Here is a 19713-nt window from a genome sequence, read left to right as displayed (position 1 = left end):
TACATAAGAATAAAAATGCACATCTCAAAGCAATCCAAGCGACCTTTAACAGTGTATAAGTTGGAGAACATGTCAGTTCTGGCCAGACTGATGATTGTGTCTGCAAAGCAAGGGTTTCCATCGACGTGACCCTGTCTTTCACTGACCATTCAAAAGCGAGCAATATCGCGCCTTCTTACATATTCTGTTTGGGTCTGGTTTCAAGAAGTCTCTCAAGATCAGATCACAGAGGCTGATTTCTTTGAGCTGGAGTGAGTGACAGGCGCTGCGGCTGTGATGCTGTGTTCGCTCCTGCCACTGGCCTATAAGTGCGCTCGCAGAATGCCATCTGTGAGTTGGGTCTTTCTGACGGAGACTCTGACCATCAATCACATCCACACGAGCCCACATGAGGGACGTCTGGTGGAACATGTTGCTCAAGACAAGCTGATGCGTTGTGTTGAGTTGCACTGAAGTAGGGGTTGAATGACTTATTTACAATATTTTTTAAAGTCGACTTGATAAAAAAAAAAGAATAATTCCTTACATTTATATAGCTCTACTCTGGACACTCAAAGTGCTTTATACATTTTTTGGGCGGATTCTTCTTATCCATCACCAGTGTGCAGCATCCACCTGGATGATGTGACGGAAGCCATATTGCGCCAGACCGCACACCACACAGCAGCTGATTGGTGAAGAGGAGACCATATGAGAATGGTTAGGAGGCCAGTGGGCAAATTTGGCGAGGACCCCCTTTCTCTTTTTCGAAGGACATCCTGGGATTTTTAATAACCACAGAGAGTCAGGTCTTCGATTTAACAACTCATCTGAAAGACGGCGCTCACTGAACAGTATAGAGTTCTTATCAATATACTGGGGCATTTGGTCTGACACAGATTTTTTAGTGCCCCTTTCACTAACACCACTTCCGACAGCAAGCTAGCTTTTCCCATGTGAACCTAGCTTCAGTGGGCATTCATGTGAGAGTTGCAGAGAGCTAGCTGCCAGTTAAATGTTTATGTTATTAAAGTCAAGTCAACTAGTTGCTGATGGCATGGGCGTTGCTAGGCCTATTTTAAGGGGGCTGTAGCAGCCCTGTATTTCTACTCAGCCACCTGAAATCTTTTGCAATCAGCTCATAAACTGTACAGTAAATTATCACCTCAGTTCCCTTTTAAATTTGATATAAAAACTGCGGCAGAATTCGGCTCTTGTGCGTCTTTTGTTTTTCATTTCATCAGCAAACCAAAGCCGTGGACAGCGAGAGAATGAGATGTGAGTTTAGCGATAAATTGTTATAATATCTGTTAAATTGCTGTTGTTTGGTATAGATAACCTTGTATCACCTGTAACCAAATGTCACAGAGTAGCAGTCGGTTTTCTCTGCGTTCACCTCAGCAGCACAGCTGTTTCCCTCCAGCGAACTCTTAACAAACATCTCGCTATTTTCATTTCAAAATTAACTACCAATATTAAACACTTCACAGTTTGTGTGCCATTATATACTATATAGTCTTGCACAGAAAGGATTAAACACGGTGACAGAATTACTTAGAGAATGTACTCGTTAACTGTCACTGTCACTGACGGAGAGAGAAACATCAAGTGTTGTCTAGTATTAAAAATACTTCTTATCTGTTATTATCTTTCGGATTATGAAATATGTGAATTAGCCTGTACGTTGAAAAATATATATTCATATGTGTGTCATTTAATTACAAAAGTGGCCGTTTATTTATTTAATAAATGGGAACAAAAATATGCACTTCAATATTCGGCTTTATATATATATATATATATATATACACTGTATATATATATATATATATATATATATATATATATATATATATATATATATATATATATATATATACATACAGTATATATATATATATATATATATATATATATATATATATATATATATATATATATATATATACACATACAGTGTATGTATATATATATATATATATATATATATATATATATATATATATATATATATATATAAACAGTAAATGTATATGTATGTATATATACAGTATATATATATATATATATATATATATATATATATATATATATATATATATATATATATATACACACACACACACATCATTATTGTTATTATTATTATAGTTATTATTATTATCATTATTATTGCTATCATTATTGTTGTTATTATTATTACTATTATTATTATTATTATTATTATCATTAAATATTTCACAGCTTTTAAAATTGTTTCACACTTAAATGCATATAAGGTCTAATTTCACTTTTATATTGTTTCATATATAAAAAATTCAACTGAAGGTTACACTCATTTAAAATGTTGTTATAAAATAATACCAAATGCTTTTTCTCTCTCAAAGAAATCATAATCTTGCCTCAAACAGTACATAAAAACATTCTTTATGTCATAAGTGTTTAAAAAAGCTACCTCTGCCCTTGCATGCAGAACTAGATGAGATAAAAAAAAAATAACAGAACCTACTTTAACACTGCAAAATGGCCTTTAAAGCCCAGATGCTTGTACTAATAAACCACAGCACTCTGATATGATGAGTTGTGGCAAAGACACACAGATCACGCACCACTTGCTCAATGACAAACTGTGCGACTGTTCATTGCACACAGTCAGCTGTAGGCTGTCCAGGGGGATTTGTTTACCTTGCACCTCCTTGTCGTTCCTGAACCATCGGATGTCAGCAGCCGGTTTGCTGCCAGATGTGGTGCATGTCAGTGTGACGTCCTCTCCCTCCTGGGCAGGTCTCGAGAGACCCGTGATTTCTGGCTTTGCTGGAACACCTGATACACAAACAGAGCAGCAGGATTATAGACAGATGGAAGTGATGTGGTTCAGAGGAAGTTCAAACGTTTCTTGACACTTTAATGGAAAAAAAAAATGCTGTCAGTTTACTTATAAGGTTGCCTGTAGATTTATATCAACACACTGGCACATTCTGTTGCGTAATGTTTTGTGATTTTTGATGGAATATAAACGTGTGTTTTCTTTTTTTTTTTTTTTTTGTATTTTTACATAAATTCAAACCATATAAGACAGCTGGTCAATGTCACAATACCTTTGGGGGTTTAAAAGAATGTTCCTGATTGAGTTTGTCTAATTACTACAAGAAAAAGATGCTTGGGTCCTTAAGGCTAATGGGATATAATTGCTTATTATCTTCTTTTGTGTTTTATTGTACATGCAATATATGGAAACACAATAAAGGAGCTTAACCGGCTGTGAAAGTTGTCACACCACTGTTTGATGAACAAAACAAAACTGCCGTTGTCTGTAAAGGTGCTTTATATTTAAGGAATACGTCATGTAAAAATGATATATAAACAAAAGGTAAAAGTAGTCCATATGCTGCTTGATGAACAAGAAAAACAAAACAAACAATAACCAGAAAGCACTGTTGGATGAAACCAAACAAAATTAAATGAAATGAAAGCAAAATGAAACTAAACAAATGAAGGCAAAACAAAACAAAAAACTAACAAAACAATCAAGTACCAGAAATTATAATTTCCTGGTATGCAAAACATACGACTTATAATAATAGAAAAAATAGTATAATAATAGTAGTATAAAAAGATATGAATAATTATAAGTAAAACGTTTTAAATGAAACAAAATGAAAAGAAAAGAAACAAAGGGAAACAGAAAATTAGTGTTGTCTGTTAAACAATATGTACTGTGAAAAGTGATATAAAACATAAAACATGAGATGGAAAAGAAGTACATCCTCTGTTGTAAACAAAACAGAACAAAACAAAACAGACAATTACCTGAAGATATTTTTTTCTGTTCTTCATAAGATAAAAAAGATACAAGGTACAGCCTCTGTTAAATGAACGAAACGAAAAAAAAAAATATATATATATACATAATAATACAAAAAAACAAAAAACAGATATATTAAGATATAGTAAGAATAATACTATTACTGTTTGAAGCTAAAACCAGAAAACAAAACAAAATAGTCTGTAAAGTTATTTTCAAACATGTATCGTCAACAGTGTAAAAACTTTTTTTATAAACTGTGCACATTTTTTTTTGTAAATCAAATAGAAACAATCAAACAAACAAAACAAACAAAAAAAAAAAACACTGTCTGTTAAATGCAAACAATGAACAGTGGTATAAAAACAGCACATGAAAGTGTTTCATTTGACAGTTTTAAACAGCAGTACATCCACCCTGTGATGATTAAAGCACAATAAATAATTCAGTTGTTTGTAAAGTTAAGCCTGGTTTATACTTCTGCGTCAAGTGACCGGCGTAACTCACGGCGCAGGCAACGCGCGCAGCTGTGCATTTATACTTCTGCGCACTGTCTCTGTTGGTCTGCATTAACACTTCCAAAACGCTAGTGGGCAGTGAGGTGTAAATGTTCCTCTGTGTCGAGTTTCTTCGCTTCTGTTTTGCCTTTCTGAACACTTCCTGGATGTACAAGTGACTCAAACTCCGTCATTTTGAGGCAGGAACCAGCGGACGTGCAACAACTTTAACCATGAGGTAAACACAGAACAAAAACTTTCCATGGGGAGCTCTTTCACGGGACTCCACACTTGAAAACCATCACTCGCGCCATTCGCGCGGCTCTCGGTCCCGCCCAGACTCGTCGGCGCTACCAAGCCGACCAATCACAGAGCTTGCGCAACGCGTTGTTGCGACGTGTAGTTACATTTTTTGAGAGGTGCACGTCAGCGACGCCGATGGCCACGGCGAAGGGCTATGCGTCAACGACGTGGCATATGCCGACGTTTGACGCAGAAGTATAAATCAGCCTTTACTGTGACAAACAGCGCATATGGTGGAATGTGGAATACAGACATATGGTGTACAGCATGGCTTCATCAAGCCGTGTGAAATTCAGTCATTTACATCAGTGGTGGTGCCACTAAAGTTCAGAACAAAAACAAACTCTTATGACTGGGAGAGAACGCACTGACCCCAGATCAGTGATAAGTGAGTGGACCTTAAAAGTGCAGATTTATTGTGGCTGAGGGAGAGACTGATCTATGAGAAGTCTTACCTAACACAGTCAGGAAAGCCTTGGAAGTCTTGACAGGCATGGTGAAGAGCGAGCATGTGTACTGTCCTTCATCTGACAAAGCCACGTCACTGATGCTGATGGTCAGCTCCTTCCACGAGGCTCGGACCAGTTCAATCCGGTTGTCCCTCAATGCTGAAACACAGGGGGAAAAAAAAAACAACAACAGTGATCAATAACTGATTAATAATAAACTGTAATAAGGATAAAAATCAAACAGTCGCCCTGCATGGGAAAAAAAAGAGTTTTGGTCTTACAATGGAAGTCAAGGTAATATGTTAGTATTTTAAATGCTAGTATTTGAAATGGAGCTGGCAAAGCAACAGATTCATGTCACAAGAGAAGCAAAAATGTATATATAAATGATATTTTTGTTTGTATCGCCTTATAAACCATACAAGTGTAGGCATATATAAAAAAATATGTCTCAAATGAAAAAGTAATGAAAAAAATATCTTGATGCAATAAGCAACTGGCCAAAAAGAATCTACTATATGCCTATAGACAAAATATAAATCCTGCTTCTGGGTGAAAATAGTGGACAAACAAACTGACAGTCAAAAAGAAAAAAGACTCATCATACCAAGTGAATGCTTCTCATTCATTTATTTATTTGTTTGTTTGTTCAAAGTCAATAAATAGGTAGTAATATAGGGCAAAATTATGTGTAGCTAGTGCTGCTAAATGATTAACACTGACACGATTGATAATTTTGTGTGACTGCATATACGGTATATCATATACACTCATGGTGTATATAAGTACACACCTCTCCAACTGCTCGATAACGCAAATTTCTAATCAGCCAATCACATGGCAGTAACTCAGTGCATTTAGGCATGTAGACATGGACAAGACGATCTGCTGCCTCAGAATGGGGAAGAAAGGTGATTTAAGTGACTTTGAATGTGGCATGGTTGTTGGTGCCAGACGTGGTTATCTGAGTATTTTAGAAACTGTTGATCTACTGGGATTTTCATGCACAACCATCTCTAGGGTTTACAGAGAATGATCTGAAAATGAGAAAATATCCAGTGGGTCTCTGTGGGTGCAAATCCTTGTTGAAGAATGACCAGAATGGTTTTAGCTGATAGAAAGGCAACAGTAACTGAAATAACCACTCGTTACAACTGAAGTATGCAGAAGAGCATTTCAGCACAACATGTTGAACCTTGAAGCAGATGTGCTACAGCAGCAGAAGACCACACCGGGTGCCACTCCTGTCAGCTAAGAATAGGAAACAATTTGCACAGGATCACCCAAATTGGGCAATAGAAGATTGGAAAAACATTGTTTGGTCTCATGAGTCTCAATTTCTGCTGCCACATTCGGATTATAGTGTCAGAATTTGGCTAAACAACATTAAAGCATGGGTCCATCCTGCCTTGTATCAACGATTCAGGCTGCTGCTGGTGGTGTAATGGTGTGGGGGATATTTTCTTGGTACACTTTAGGCTCATTAGTACCCATTGAGCATTGTGTCAACACCACAGCCTACCAGAGTATTGTTGCTGACCATTCCCATCCCTTTATGACCACAGTGAACCCATCTTCTTATGGCTACTTTCAGCAGGATAACGTGCCATGTCATAAAGCGCAAATCATCTCAGACTGGTTTCTTGAACACGACAATGAGTTCACTGTACTCAAATGGTCTCCACAGTCACAAGACCTCAATCCAATATAGCACCTATTTGGGATGTGGTGGAACAATAGATTTGCATTATGGATGTGCAGCTGATAAATCTGCAGCAACTGTGTAATGCAATTGTGACAATATGGACCAAAATCTCTGAGGAATATTTCCAGTACTTTGTTGAATCTATGCCACAAAGGATTAAGGCAGTTCTAAAGGCAAAAGTCTAACTCGATACTAGTAAGGTGTATCCAATAAAGTGGTGTTTATAAAATGTAAACTTTTGACATTTTGACATGCCATGGGATGTCCTTTGCTAGTTGTATCACTTCACTGCCATTCACAAATCCTCTCCGGGATAGCCAAGTCTCCATCAGATGCACATTTCAGAGTCTCAGAATCCATAGTATCGTGTATGCTAAAAAAATATAATATGTTATGTAGCTTACGTGCTGTTTTTGCCAATGAAAAAGCCATATTTGGATGGTGAATGCACACTACCTGACAAAAGTCTTGTCACCTATAAAGTTTTAGGAACAAGAAATAATAACTTGATTTCTAGTTGATCGTTTGGTATCAGAAGTGGCTACATGAGAGGCAAAGGCCTTTAGATTACACTTACTATTACACAACAGGTCTTCTGCAGTATTTGTTTTGATTGGGATGCAGTTCAACAGATGATTCATCAGAAAAATCTACCTTCTGCCACTTTTCCAAATAATCAACTAGAAGTCAAGTTATTATTTTGTTTTCTTACAACTGGGGTCAACTACAAGACTTTTGTCAGTTAGTGTATACTAGCTGGGTTTAGAAGTTCAATCAAGGACTTGGACTTTTAAATAAAAAGCATCTGCTAAATGACTATTTTAATTTCAAGCTCTCTTCTCAGAGTCCATCAAATTCCAAGGGCATCTCTTGAAATTATCTTCCTCATCGTAATCGATTTTGCCCACTGGCCATAATCTATTAAACACAATTTGAGAATATCACAAAATTGTCTAAAAAAAGACACATAGTATCACTGTACTTTTGATTAGTACCTTTTTCTAAACTTTAGAGGTTTTCATGCCTGATCTATCCAAGGGATAAAGCTTCAGACTTATGCTAGCTTAATAAATCATGACACTCTGAATTATTCACGAGTTGAGATAGTACACAAATAATTGTGACACCGACATTTTTGAAAGTCCCAGGGTTCTTAATATCCACTGCCACTGACTGTCAGCGCTCATACTTGAAACCGTTTGTTGTCTCTAACTGGAGTTTCAACACTTTCTACCTGTCTGCCACAAGCAGCTATTCATCCATTATATTTGCAGTTTCCAAAAAGAGCCGTCTGCAGTTGAGAAACTGACGAGGTGACCTAATGCTTATCACCTCTCACTGTTTGAAATACACCATCCACTTGTATTGCGTCGTTTGAAAAAAAGCATGACAGACTGAGAAGAGACTGAGCCTTTTCATTTAACTTTTTGCATGTTCTGCTTCATCACAATCACCCTTTTAGCTTTAAACATTTAGCATCGGATCAAATGCTTAAGTTTATTTAGTTAATGCTATTAGTAAAAGACTCGATGCACAAAGTTGTATTGGCATTGTATTAAAAATCCCTATTAAGCCAACCACATTCAGAATAGTATCCATCGGAAATACATGCTACATGCCTACAGTTTTTGTGAAAATGTACTTAAAGGGCTATGAAACCCCTCCTGTTTCAGCAGGGTTTTTTTCACACCTCTACTTTGGAAAAAGTCAGGAAACTGGACGTGTGCAGCTCTGTTTAGGGGGGAGTGTCGGAGGAGGGAAAAAGGGAAGGTCCGTAAAAATTTGCATAAAAATGGGAGTGTCAGTTTGGGCATGCGCTGATTTTCACAGAGGCAAAACAAGCACACACACACACACACACGGGAGAAAGATAGTGACTGTGTTTACATGAACATCAGTAATCGAATATTTGACAAATTATCAAATGGTGGACTTTAACTGCAGTTTGCATCTTTCATTCAGGAATTTCATTCATACCCCTCGTGACAAACGAAATATTTAATTTGAGGAGCTGCTGGAAGCGTGTATTTTTCATGCAATGTTTGTTACCGCACTCCGAATGAGAGAAAAAAAACCTCTCCACATTTTACCGTAACTTAGATGCAGTCGGTAAGTAGCATCTGAAAGCCGTGTGTGTTATTCCTGTCACAAAATGCGGCAAAAATCCTACACGATGGAAATAGTTTGAATGTAGTGCTTACATGTTTACACTTAGAGAGCAGCATTTACAGCTGATTTTTCAGTCCATAACATTGTAGAGATATTAAGGTATGGTAAACTTTATTAAATTAGAAATTATTTGACGGATTAACGTCCGTCTTTAAACACAGAAAGAGTACTGCTGACTATATGCCTCTGAATAAACAAAGACCACAGGTCGCTCACTTACCAAATTTGTAGAGACAGGGCAATCAACACCAACTGGAGTTGCATCTCTATTAAAAGGAGACGAGCAGCGAAACCGGATTTCACTATTTCCAGATGAGAAATGCTCTCGGGTAATAAATGTTCCATAGACATGTCTTTCTGTCACGCGTCACATGCAATGTAATCCACAACGTCCAGCAGTGCTCTCACAGAGTGAAAATGAAAACAAAACATTCACTGCAGCAAATTATAAAAGCAACACTGACAACCCGTATCTTCAAACAATTCTGGTTCTCCCGCTTGGCAACACAACATGGCGTCTCTCTGCCGTCTGAACACTGTTTTAGGTACAAACAGTTTTTGAAGCGATCATGTGTATTATTGAGGTTGCAGCGCATACACAATAGAGCGTGCTGATTGGTTTGAACCAAGTCTTACTCATGAATAAATGCTGCACACTCAGAATTGTCATAAGGTACTCCCATGTACAGACTTCCAGTCTAAATGCTGGAATACACGCTAAGATCTCATGGCCATGACGCAGCTTCAAAAATTTGTTTTAAGTACACATTTGGAAGTACGAATTTGCTCAAAATAACACAAAAAAAAACAACCAATTTTTTTACTTTTTAGTGTAATTTATGTGTCCTAATAGTGTTTTTAGCAGTGTGTGACACATATAAGTGCCCCTCTAGTGGATTTGTTATTTGAAACATGGAACGAAATGTACATGTAAAGTTGTGTATCAGAAAATGTACCCTAAGTAACAATTTTTTTTGTAGATAAAAAAATGTAGACTGCGCTTTTAAGTGAATTTTTTTTTTCTGAAACGTGCAACGAAATGTACTCAATCGACCCAAAAGAATGTAGGTTGAGGCATTTAAAGTTGTTTATCTAAAAATGTATCCTAAATACCAAAGGGTCCTATCATACACCCATCTAAATGTGGCGCAAGCAGCGAGGCAATTGTTTGCTAGTTTTAGCTTGGCGCAAGTCGTTTTGACATTTTGCACCACGTTGTTTAAATAGCAAAAGCATTTGCACCACTCATATGTGCGCCCATAGGCGTTCTGATCTAAAAAGGGAGGCGTGTTGAAGTGCATTGCTGGCGTGTTGCTATATTGAGAAACTAAAATAGTCTGTTCTATAGACCAGAAAAAAGCCAGTCTAAAGTCCAGCGCAGAGCGCGTTGTGCGCTTCGCTTACACACTGCTTAATACACACAAGATGTAGAGCAAATACATATACTGTATATACGCAAATATCTTTACATATAAAAAAAGAATTAAAATATTAAGGATATATATAGGATATAATAAGGATATATATAGGATAGAAATATAAAGGATCAAAATATTACAAAACATATTCTTTTCTAGCCTACATAAATATAAAAACCATACTTTCATGCCTTCTTCATCTCAGGGGCTTTTTCAGTTTATTCGTGACAATTTGCTTTTGTATAATGTAATTATTATTAGCACTGTTTTTTATTATATCCATGTTTATATTTGTTTTATTAAAAACAAACTTAGATTTGCCCACCTGTCAGGTTTTAGTCCATATGGGGCACAGCATATGTATTAGGATATTACTCAGTTTTTTGAACACACTTCGTTATTATTGTTCATTTATTCTTTTGCTGGATATTATAACTGAATTTACAAATAGTTTTGAAACAAATCTTTGTGCTTAACAAACAAATTGAATTATTTATAGGCTAATTGATGTCTGTGCGTACAAGGTTTCCCTATCAGCGAGAGCGAAAGTGAAAGTTAATAATGAGGAGGCTCATCTCTCATTCTCATGTAGATACTCTGTTTAACTGTTTTCTTGCTAGTGACATACTCAGTTTTTACACTTACAAAGTCCGTCATGTAAATAGCAAATTCGCTATGGCGTGACACAACTGACTCTTAAAGGGAAAGGGAGATGAAACTCTGATTGGTTTATTCTCAAAACACACATATAACTCATTAAGAAAAAAAGCTGAAACCTTTTAGACCATGCACCTTGGCGTAGAGCAAGTTTTTCTGTCCTTATATTAGCAAAAGTGGATTCTGATACGCCCTTAATGCATTTGCGCCCTGCGCTTTGCACTTTGCGAATGGATGAAATGTTTTCAGATAAAAAATGTAGACAGTGCCCTCTAGTGGATTTTTTAATCTGAAATGTGCAAATAAAAATAGTCAACATATCTAAACATGTAGGCTGATGCAAATTTGAAAAGATTGAAAAAGCAGTTTCATTTTCATTTTCCATTCCATGGACACTTTAACAACACATTTCATTCTATGAATAGTACAGTTTGTCTTGACATGGATGTGTTTAAAAATAAAGTCTTTGTAATACTGGGGAATTCCACACCATTTTCTCTGTCCCACTGGGAACATTGTTACATGCAAACAATGACATATCAAATCACAGAAACTGATTTACTTACATGTCAGCAGAGACAATTGTGCCTTCTTTTCATTCATTCATTCATTTTCGTGTCGGCTTAGTCCCTTTATGTATCAAGGGTTGCCACGGTGGAATTAACTGCCAACTTCTTATCCAGCACATATTTAGGCAGCGGATGCCCTTCCAACCACAACCTATCTCTGGGAAACATCTACATACATATTCACACACACACACTTATACACTACGGACAATTTAGCCTACCCAACTGACCTGTACCGCATGTCTTTGAACTGTGGGGGAAACCGGAGCACCCGGAGGAAACCCTTGCGAACGCAGGGAGAACATGCAAACTCCACACAGAAACGCCAACTGAGCAGAGGATCGAACCAGCGACCTTCTTGCTGTGAGGCAACAGCACTACCTACTGCGCCACTGCGTCACCTTGCCATCTTTTGATGCCTTAAAAATGTACATTAATGGTAAAAATACAACACGATTCTGAACAATGAGATCTGACGCTACAAGACAGCATATTTCTAGAGGATGTGTCATGGCTGTTTAAATATTCCTTCTGAATGTGTGCTGAGGAAAGAATAGAGAGTTTATTGTAGAGATGGCAAAAGCTTGGGGGTTTTTTGGCACGGAGACACAACAGAATCGAGAAAAGGGAGAAAAGGTGATCATGGCTACACATGGGCCTGCTGATAGAGTCCAACGAAACCCAGCGAGACATGGACCATCAAAGCTTAGGCACAGATGACACATTTCCACCAGCCCATATCCCTCTATCTTCGTCAGACACAGAAGGAGGAATGGAAAAAAATAGTGCTCTCCCTTGTTGTTTACAGAAAAGACAAACACATACACACTCGTATGTGGAACATCACAAATGTGATGATAAGCTGCCAAGGTGAGGAACAGTCACTGTTTATACCACAGCCGAGGCTTGATGGTACTGTGCCTAGACTCTCTAAAATGCTTGGCAGTTTCCATTCAAGTCATGGAATGATAACATATATAGGGATGTGGGCGTTGAAAAGGACGGCAGAGAGAAGAAGAAAGATATTGAGAGGAGAGAAAAAAAAGATTCTCCCACACAGAGTCTGAAATCGCTTTCCTTCAGTGGTCAAATCTGTCTTTGCCCTGAGGTCAAATAAAAAGGTGGATGTTACTCTCAAAAGAGCTTGATACAACAATCTCATGATGCGCTGGATCATTTCACTTACACTGAGACTTTGTGCTACATCTTATTTTGACACAATGGTGTCGAGCTCAAAACACAATCCTGAATCCATTGACAGAAACAAGCATACAAAGGTTTGAATAACCCCACAGACAACTGTTATCAATTCAACGCAGGCCAACGGGGGCCTGGCAGAACTCCGCATCCACATTTCCAAAAAAAGAATCGAAAGCCTGCCAGATGCCCAGAGTTAGCTCCAATCTGTCACAACCTCCGTGAAATGCCAACAACTGACAAAGCTCTTTTTCCCAGAGCTTAAAGAAGTCGACATGATGAAATGCTTGGTTTCCAACATCCTTCTGACTTCATCAATGCCGTATATTCCAGCAGCACAAATCCGTTGGTTTGACCTTGCACCCCTTCTCTATCTATTCTGGGGAAGAGGGAAACTCTGCAAGGCTGATTTGTAGATGACCTGACAGACAACCCAGCGATCCTTTGGGATGGAGTATTCTGACAACCGGCTGATGGTGCAGACTGCTTTTTAGCATCTTTGGGTGGTGCTCCTCTCCAACAGTGGCATTGATTTTATCTAAGCCCCTTGCAAATAAAATCTTGGCGAGAGGAATTACAGCCGAATCGAAGAAGGCAGCAGTAGGGAATAAGGGAGCAGATTGTGAATGTTATTCTCAAGGTTGCAAGTGCATAATATTGTACGTTTGGATATACTCAAGTGTTGTTGATCTTGGAAACAACAGAGCCGCCGACAAAATGTCTTCACACCTTACTTGTGAACAATCAGTTGGCAGTGCACTCTGAGAGACTACCGGTACTTTTCCAGACGAGGCTCTGAAACCACATTTAACATCCAACTATGGAGCAGAGCTGCTACTCTGACATAATCAGACCACTTCATCTGATGAGGAAACGGAAAACGGGTGACATGAGCGACAGGCCCTGCGGCTGTGACTGTCCCGCAGCTGGCACCGCCGATCTCTGCATTGACACATTTAGCGAAGCCAGAAGTCCCACTCTCTGCAATTAGACTGCTCCGACGGCCAGCTGTGATTGGTCACTATCTGGACAGGCTGTGATTATTGCAGGGACGTGAGCCTGTACATCCATTGACGATTGGAAACTACTTCCCAGCAGCTCTCGGTGGCCAAGAACGTGCTCTTCTGCAGGTGGCCAATGATTGGAGGTTAAAACGGATTTCACAAACCAGGTGCATGGGATAAATGGCCAACAACAGACACATCTGAACACTTGCAGGATTATTATAGGCAAGTCATATCAGGTCAAATTTGACATTAGACATTCCCGGCAAACAATGGGGAATAGCTAGGGCGCATAAAAGAGCTAAACTAGAGCCTAATTCTCTCTGACAAATCTCCAAGGTTTAGTTTCTTAGCTGCATCACACGCGCACACACAAAAAGTTAGCCTTTGTTCATCAAGCTTGTTGCAATATCAAAACGCAAGACAAGACATTTTTGGGTCAGTCAAAGAACACAATGCTTTCATGTGCGCTGTATTACACTGTGAGCATGTAAAATTGAGATGCAGAATGTACAATATCCACAGCTTACCCAGAAATGCAACAGCAGACGGAATATGCAAACATTTGGAGTTGGTTTCATCAGATAGGACTGGCTGTTGTTTACCCTTCGGAGAGGGATCACTTTTTAAAGCATTCCCACAAAATTACTCCACTATTGAAGCAGAATTAAGTCTGACACATGACGTACGAAGGTCACAACAGGTATTTAACCGATGACCGTCTACTTTGTGAACGTCAGCCTAAATGGTCATTAGTTAATAACCAAGCATAGCGTTAAACTCAATCAACCTTTGTCGTTCTTAACATTCATCAACAACCCAGATGTGAGACCTAAATGAACTTAATCCAGTCATAGTAGAAACCAGCCCTTATCTCTGCCTTACAGTACCCTTAATGCTAAGCTACAAATAGAGACTTTCTGAAATGTCACACAGCACTTAACATTTCATTTATCGACTGGTAATGCTATAATGATAGGAGCCTATTAGAGGCCCATTCAGCTCGATGTGAGGTGTTGAGCTTTAAAAATGACATTTAACTAAGTGTGAAAATGGTAGATGGAGATGACTTGTTTCACGTGTCTTTTGTTCCTCAGGTTTGAAGTCGAAAGCATGGTTCAAAGTGAAAAACTGTATCCCTTTTTTGATAAATTAAAATAAGATTTATAGTTTTTAAGAATATAAATGTTTTAGACATCTCAAGTTTAGGTTCTTGAAAGTAGATTAGCCTCGTTTTAGACCATTTAAAAAAAAATAGAGATGACCATTGCTGTTGTGAAAAATAAATGAAAAAGATTTTAAGATTTATAAAGGGACAACCCCCCCCCTGCTTCAGCAGGGTGTTTTCACACCTCTAGATTGAGTAAAGAAAGTAGATGAGCCCAGCTTTGTTTAGGTGAGAGTGTCGAGTTGTAAAAAAGGCAAGGCTTTGCATTAAAGGGCACATAGTTTACCCCTTCTTTATGATTTATTATTAGTATTATGGTTCTTCTGAGTGTGGCAGTTCAGGTTCAGTTCAACACACAGTTCAGATGTTTTTATTATAATGTGTTAAAAAGTGTTATTTTGGGGGCATGTACACAGCTCGCTGTTTTAGGGGTGTGTTGCTTCACATTAAATATTTTGTATAGTTTGTGTAGTCTTGGTGTACAAGTGCCAAGCTTGTACACCGAGACTAATAACCACACACACTGAATTAACTTTGACTGAGGCACCGGATGCGCCATGACACGGCACATTAGACACTCTTAGTGGCGCGGTAGAAACATGAAATGTCCCGAATCGTCGCGCCACACATTACAGAACTCCAAACACAAGCCTCCACCATGGCAAACACAACGGCGCCACGGCCACCGACCCGAAGCTCCGCTGCGTGCACCCCGACAGAAACCCATGCCCAGAACTCCGAAATGCACAGCGCCGTGCCACGCAGAGAGGCGCTTCTGGTGTGTGACCTACAGGCAAGTTTGTTATTTTATTTCCAATGCAGAGACGTGCACATGAAGCAACGTGCTTGCACTTTTCCAGCTGCACCTAAGATCACAAGGAGCTTCTGTGTTCGCGAGAAATGCAAACGGCTGAAGTTTAGGGTAGACGCAATGAAAAGTACACGTTTGAAAACCTACCAAAATCTACAAGCAATTATTCTGATTAAAGCAATAATGTGGAGAATATTGATCTTGTGATGAGCCCAATGAGCCTTACATCTAAAATAGAGCAAGGGGTTCTTTTAGTGATAACGCTTTGACTCAAACGCTGAAAATGGCGGACGTGAAACAACAAACTGAGAATAGGATCGTAATGCACGGCTGTCAATCAATATTGGTGGGCGGGGGGACCGCACTCCTACGTCAAGTTGCGGTCGGTCTGAAAACCGCTCCAATTGGTCCACCGTTTTTATGTTGTTAAATTGAAAAAAAAAAGGACTGTGTGTGTTTATATCACCCCAATATGACGGTCTATACACTATACTTACACACGTCTGTCCAAACCACTTGACAAGTAAATTTTTCACCATAGGTCCCCTTTAAAGGGGAGTTTCATTACGTGCACACTCTGATTTTCACAGCAGACACAAACACAGACGCAGGGAGAATGATACACAGAGCAGCATTAACAGCGTTTCTGAGAGCTGTGGGGATTGATGTGGAGGATTTTCAGTCCATAATATTGTTGTGATATTACAGTAAACTTAGTAAATAAATCGCCTTAAGTATGTCTTTTAAAACAGAAAGAGTACTGCGGACGTTACCAACTAATCTTTCTGAATAAACAAAGAACATTGATCACACATTTACCAAATAAACAGGAAAATCAACACAAACTGGAACCACATCTTATTTTAAAAGAAGACAAGTAACAAATCTAAATTTCACTATTTCAAGATACAAAAAAGCTCTCGGGTAAAAAATGTTCCTTAAAAACTAATTTTTGACGCAAGTTAGCAGACCTCTGTAATCCACACATAATCCACCAATGTGTGTCCACACGCAAACTGTGTTCTCATCATGGGGAAATGGACAAAAAATCTGACTCTGAACAATTCTTCTACTACTTGTTTAAATTATGGTTGGCAACACAACATGGTGTCTCTTTGAACACTGTCATTCATACATTCATTTTCTTATCGGCTTAGTACCTTTATTAATCTGAGGTTGCAACAGCGGAATGAACCGCAGGGAGAACATGCAAACTCCACACAGAAACAGCAACTGGCCCAGCCGAGGCTCGAACCAGCCACCTTCTTGCTTTGAGGCGACAGTACTACCTACTGTGCCACTGCGTCGCCCTGTTATGAAATATCTCTTACAAAAATAAAAATCACCCCATAAGTTGCTCACCCATAAGATAGAGTTGGTTTTGATAAATTGTTTTTTTTGTCAGACAAACACAGTTGGAGCAGTTTTATATTTGATATGGGCTCTTCCATGCTATATAATAGTGTTGGATAGTGACCTTTTTTTTTTTTTAAGTTTACAAAAGCACATACTGTAAATCCATCATCAGACAGACCCATATGCCACAATTGTGGGTCAACATGTCTTATAAGGCGGAAATATTTCATTTATTCATTTTCTTGTCTGCTTGGTCCCTTTATTAATCCGGGGTCGCCACAGCGGAATGAACCGCCAACTTATCCAGCAAGTTTTTACGCTGGGATGCCCTTCCAGCCGCAACCCATCTCTGGGAAACATCCACACATACTACGGCAATTTTAGCCTACCCAATTCACCTGTACCGCATGTCTTTGGACTGTGGAGGAAACCCACGCGAAGGCAGGGAGAACATGCAAACTCCACACAGAAACGCCAACTGAGCCGAGGTTCGAACCAGCGACCTTCTTGCTGTGAGGCGACAGCACTAACAACTGCGCCACTGCCTCGCCCCTGGAAATATTTCAAATATATTTGAAATATTGAAATATTATTTCCAAATACATGTATGTGGCATTGTAGTTCTATGTGAGAACAGTAGGCGCAAATGGCACTGACGAGAAATTCGAGAAAAAGAGAAAAAAGAGAAAAAAAACGGCAAAAATACATACCTCCTGGGTCGTATTTAGTGGCCTCCAGAAATATATATAGAGGTACGTTTTCAGAATGAGCCTGGGTTGACTAAAATGCTAAAGAGTTTGTGACTAACCTTTGTAACTCCATCAGATGCTTAAATTGTCATCTCCACCCCATCTCCTGTTTCAATCAAAAGGTGTTTATTTAAATAAGTACAAGATCTTTCTCATTTCATGAGCAGTAGTAGTTTTGACATGCAAGGTTTCCGTCCTACACTAAAGTTCACCTCCTGCGGTCACAATATACTGGAAGTCATGTCAATTTTGATGCATTTGGCAGTTTGGCATTATGCATCTGTATTTGTATTCAAGGTATACAACGTATCAGTTGATACATTCCCTAGGAATTGAACCAATGACCTTGGCACTGGTTTAAATAAAAATTCAATCTTCGGCTTGCCTGAAATATGCCTGCAACACAAATATATCCGAAAACCGAGTCACTAAAGCGATTATCTCTAGGATCTCACTTTCTACACTTTTTCGTTAATATATCTTGGACTTGTCCTTGTTGTCCTTGATAATTCTGCAAGACTTTTTCATCTTCATCTTGACTAGGATTTTTTTGCCCCACACAGATATAGTAAATTATCACAGTCTGATTTCTCGCATTTATTGTCCCACAGCTGTGAATGCTAATATAAATCATGATGGCCTCAATAGTACACTAGGGACAAGATGGAATTGACAAAGCTGAATGTGCTGATACAGTAAAACCTGGAAATACCCTTCAGAGAGCGTTATATAAACCCTTTCAAAAAGTGTAAGGAAAAGAATGTTTACTGATATAACTTTGCGGACCTTTGTAGACTTAAACATGAGCAGAGGACTGTACAATGTCGCATTGCCTCCACTGCATTTTGCTCGCTTTTGAATCTTCTTATCTAATGAGCGATTTAACGAGTCCATTAATGCAGTAATTTAGAACATAACAACATTTTGATTGCCGCAGGCCAATTAAGAGCCCACTCTGCAATTTGACCTTTTGCAATTTGAGCTGAACATCTCTAATGAATGTCAGGAATCATGCGCCAGAAGCTTTTGAGATACCAGCTAAAAAGGCAGTTAATACTGCCACAGCTCGAAAAATAATTCAGTGTTCGTCACCAATATGTCTTCCATAAATAGTATTATGTTATGAAAAGACTCAAATTATCTGAAAAAGATAGATATCCCACAAGATAGAGTAGCTATCAATTATTCAGGATGTGTAAGGTTACATCCCACAATAAATGGTGGTTAGATGTCTCATTATAAAGTACAAAATGAATACCTTCTGCAGGTGCTGTTTTCCCATACGCAGGGTCTGTACATCATGTTACAGTACAGGAATAGACATATGGACATATACACTCTAATTTATTCTGCTCTGGTTTGATTAATAATATGCTGCGATCACATTAATAGTGCACGATAAGGGAGACACATGGCGCTTATCGATTTTTCAGTGGTGGCGACTCATCATTGCGGCACTCCTCTCCTAATGGCCTTGGGCGAAAATGGATATGGAAGATATTGAGGTACAGGACCTCGCGTCTGGTCAACTGCACTGGTGGCTGGATGCTTTTATCCAAACCAGTAATATTATAACAGAAAAAATCCCTCTGGATGGAAGGTTAAGAATCAGAGTCAAATGTGAGTCCTGGGTCACAGGTTATTGTCTAACGTAGGATTCAAACCAAAATAATTTTGGTTACCAGACTTGATTGTATCATTCATGCTGTGTATTGTTTTGGGTTTAATTTTATAATGCAGAACCAATTACCCTCAATCCTTCTGAGATAATAAATAACAGTCAATTGAAACAGTTATACAGGGTGGGCCATTTATATTGATACACCTTAATAACATTTTTGGTAATTTCACAAGAAAAACAATGGCAGACATCCCAA

The 19713-nt window shown here is 38.5% G+C and overlaps 1 protein-coding gene across 10 annotated transcripts in view; it reads right to left on the bottom strand.

The window, feature by feature from the left end:
* The window catches only part of cadm2b (cell adhesion molecule 2b), a 462204-nt gene that overhangs the window by 70798 nt on the left and 371693 nt on the right, over positions 1-19713 (bottom strand). For all 10 annotated transcript variants that reach the window (XM_005157473.6, XM_005157476.6, XM_005157475.6 and 7 more), the window contains 2 exon segments: positions 5040-5192; positions 2665-2802 (listed from right to left, as the gene is read on the bottom strand). In XM_005157473.6, the coding sequence (XP_005157530.1) occupies positions 2665-2802; positions 5040-5192 (291 nt within the window).

Source organism: Danio rerio, chromosome 15, assembly GCF_049306965.1.
Source record: "Danio rerio strain Tuebingen ecotype United States chromosome 15, GRCz12tu, whole genome shotgun sequence".
Taxonomy (NCBI): Eukaryota; Metazoa; Chordata; class Actinopteri; order Cypriniformes; family Danionidae; genus Danio; species Danio rerio.
This window is presented reverse-complemented; position numbering and strand designations above follow the sequence as displayed.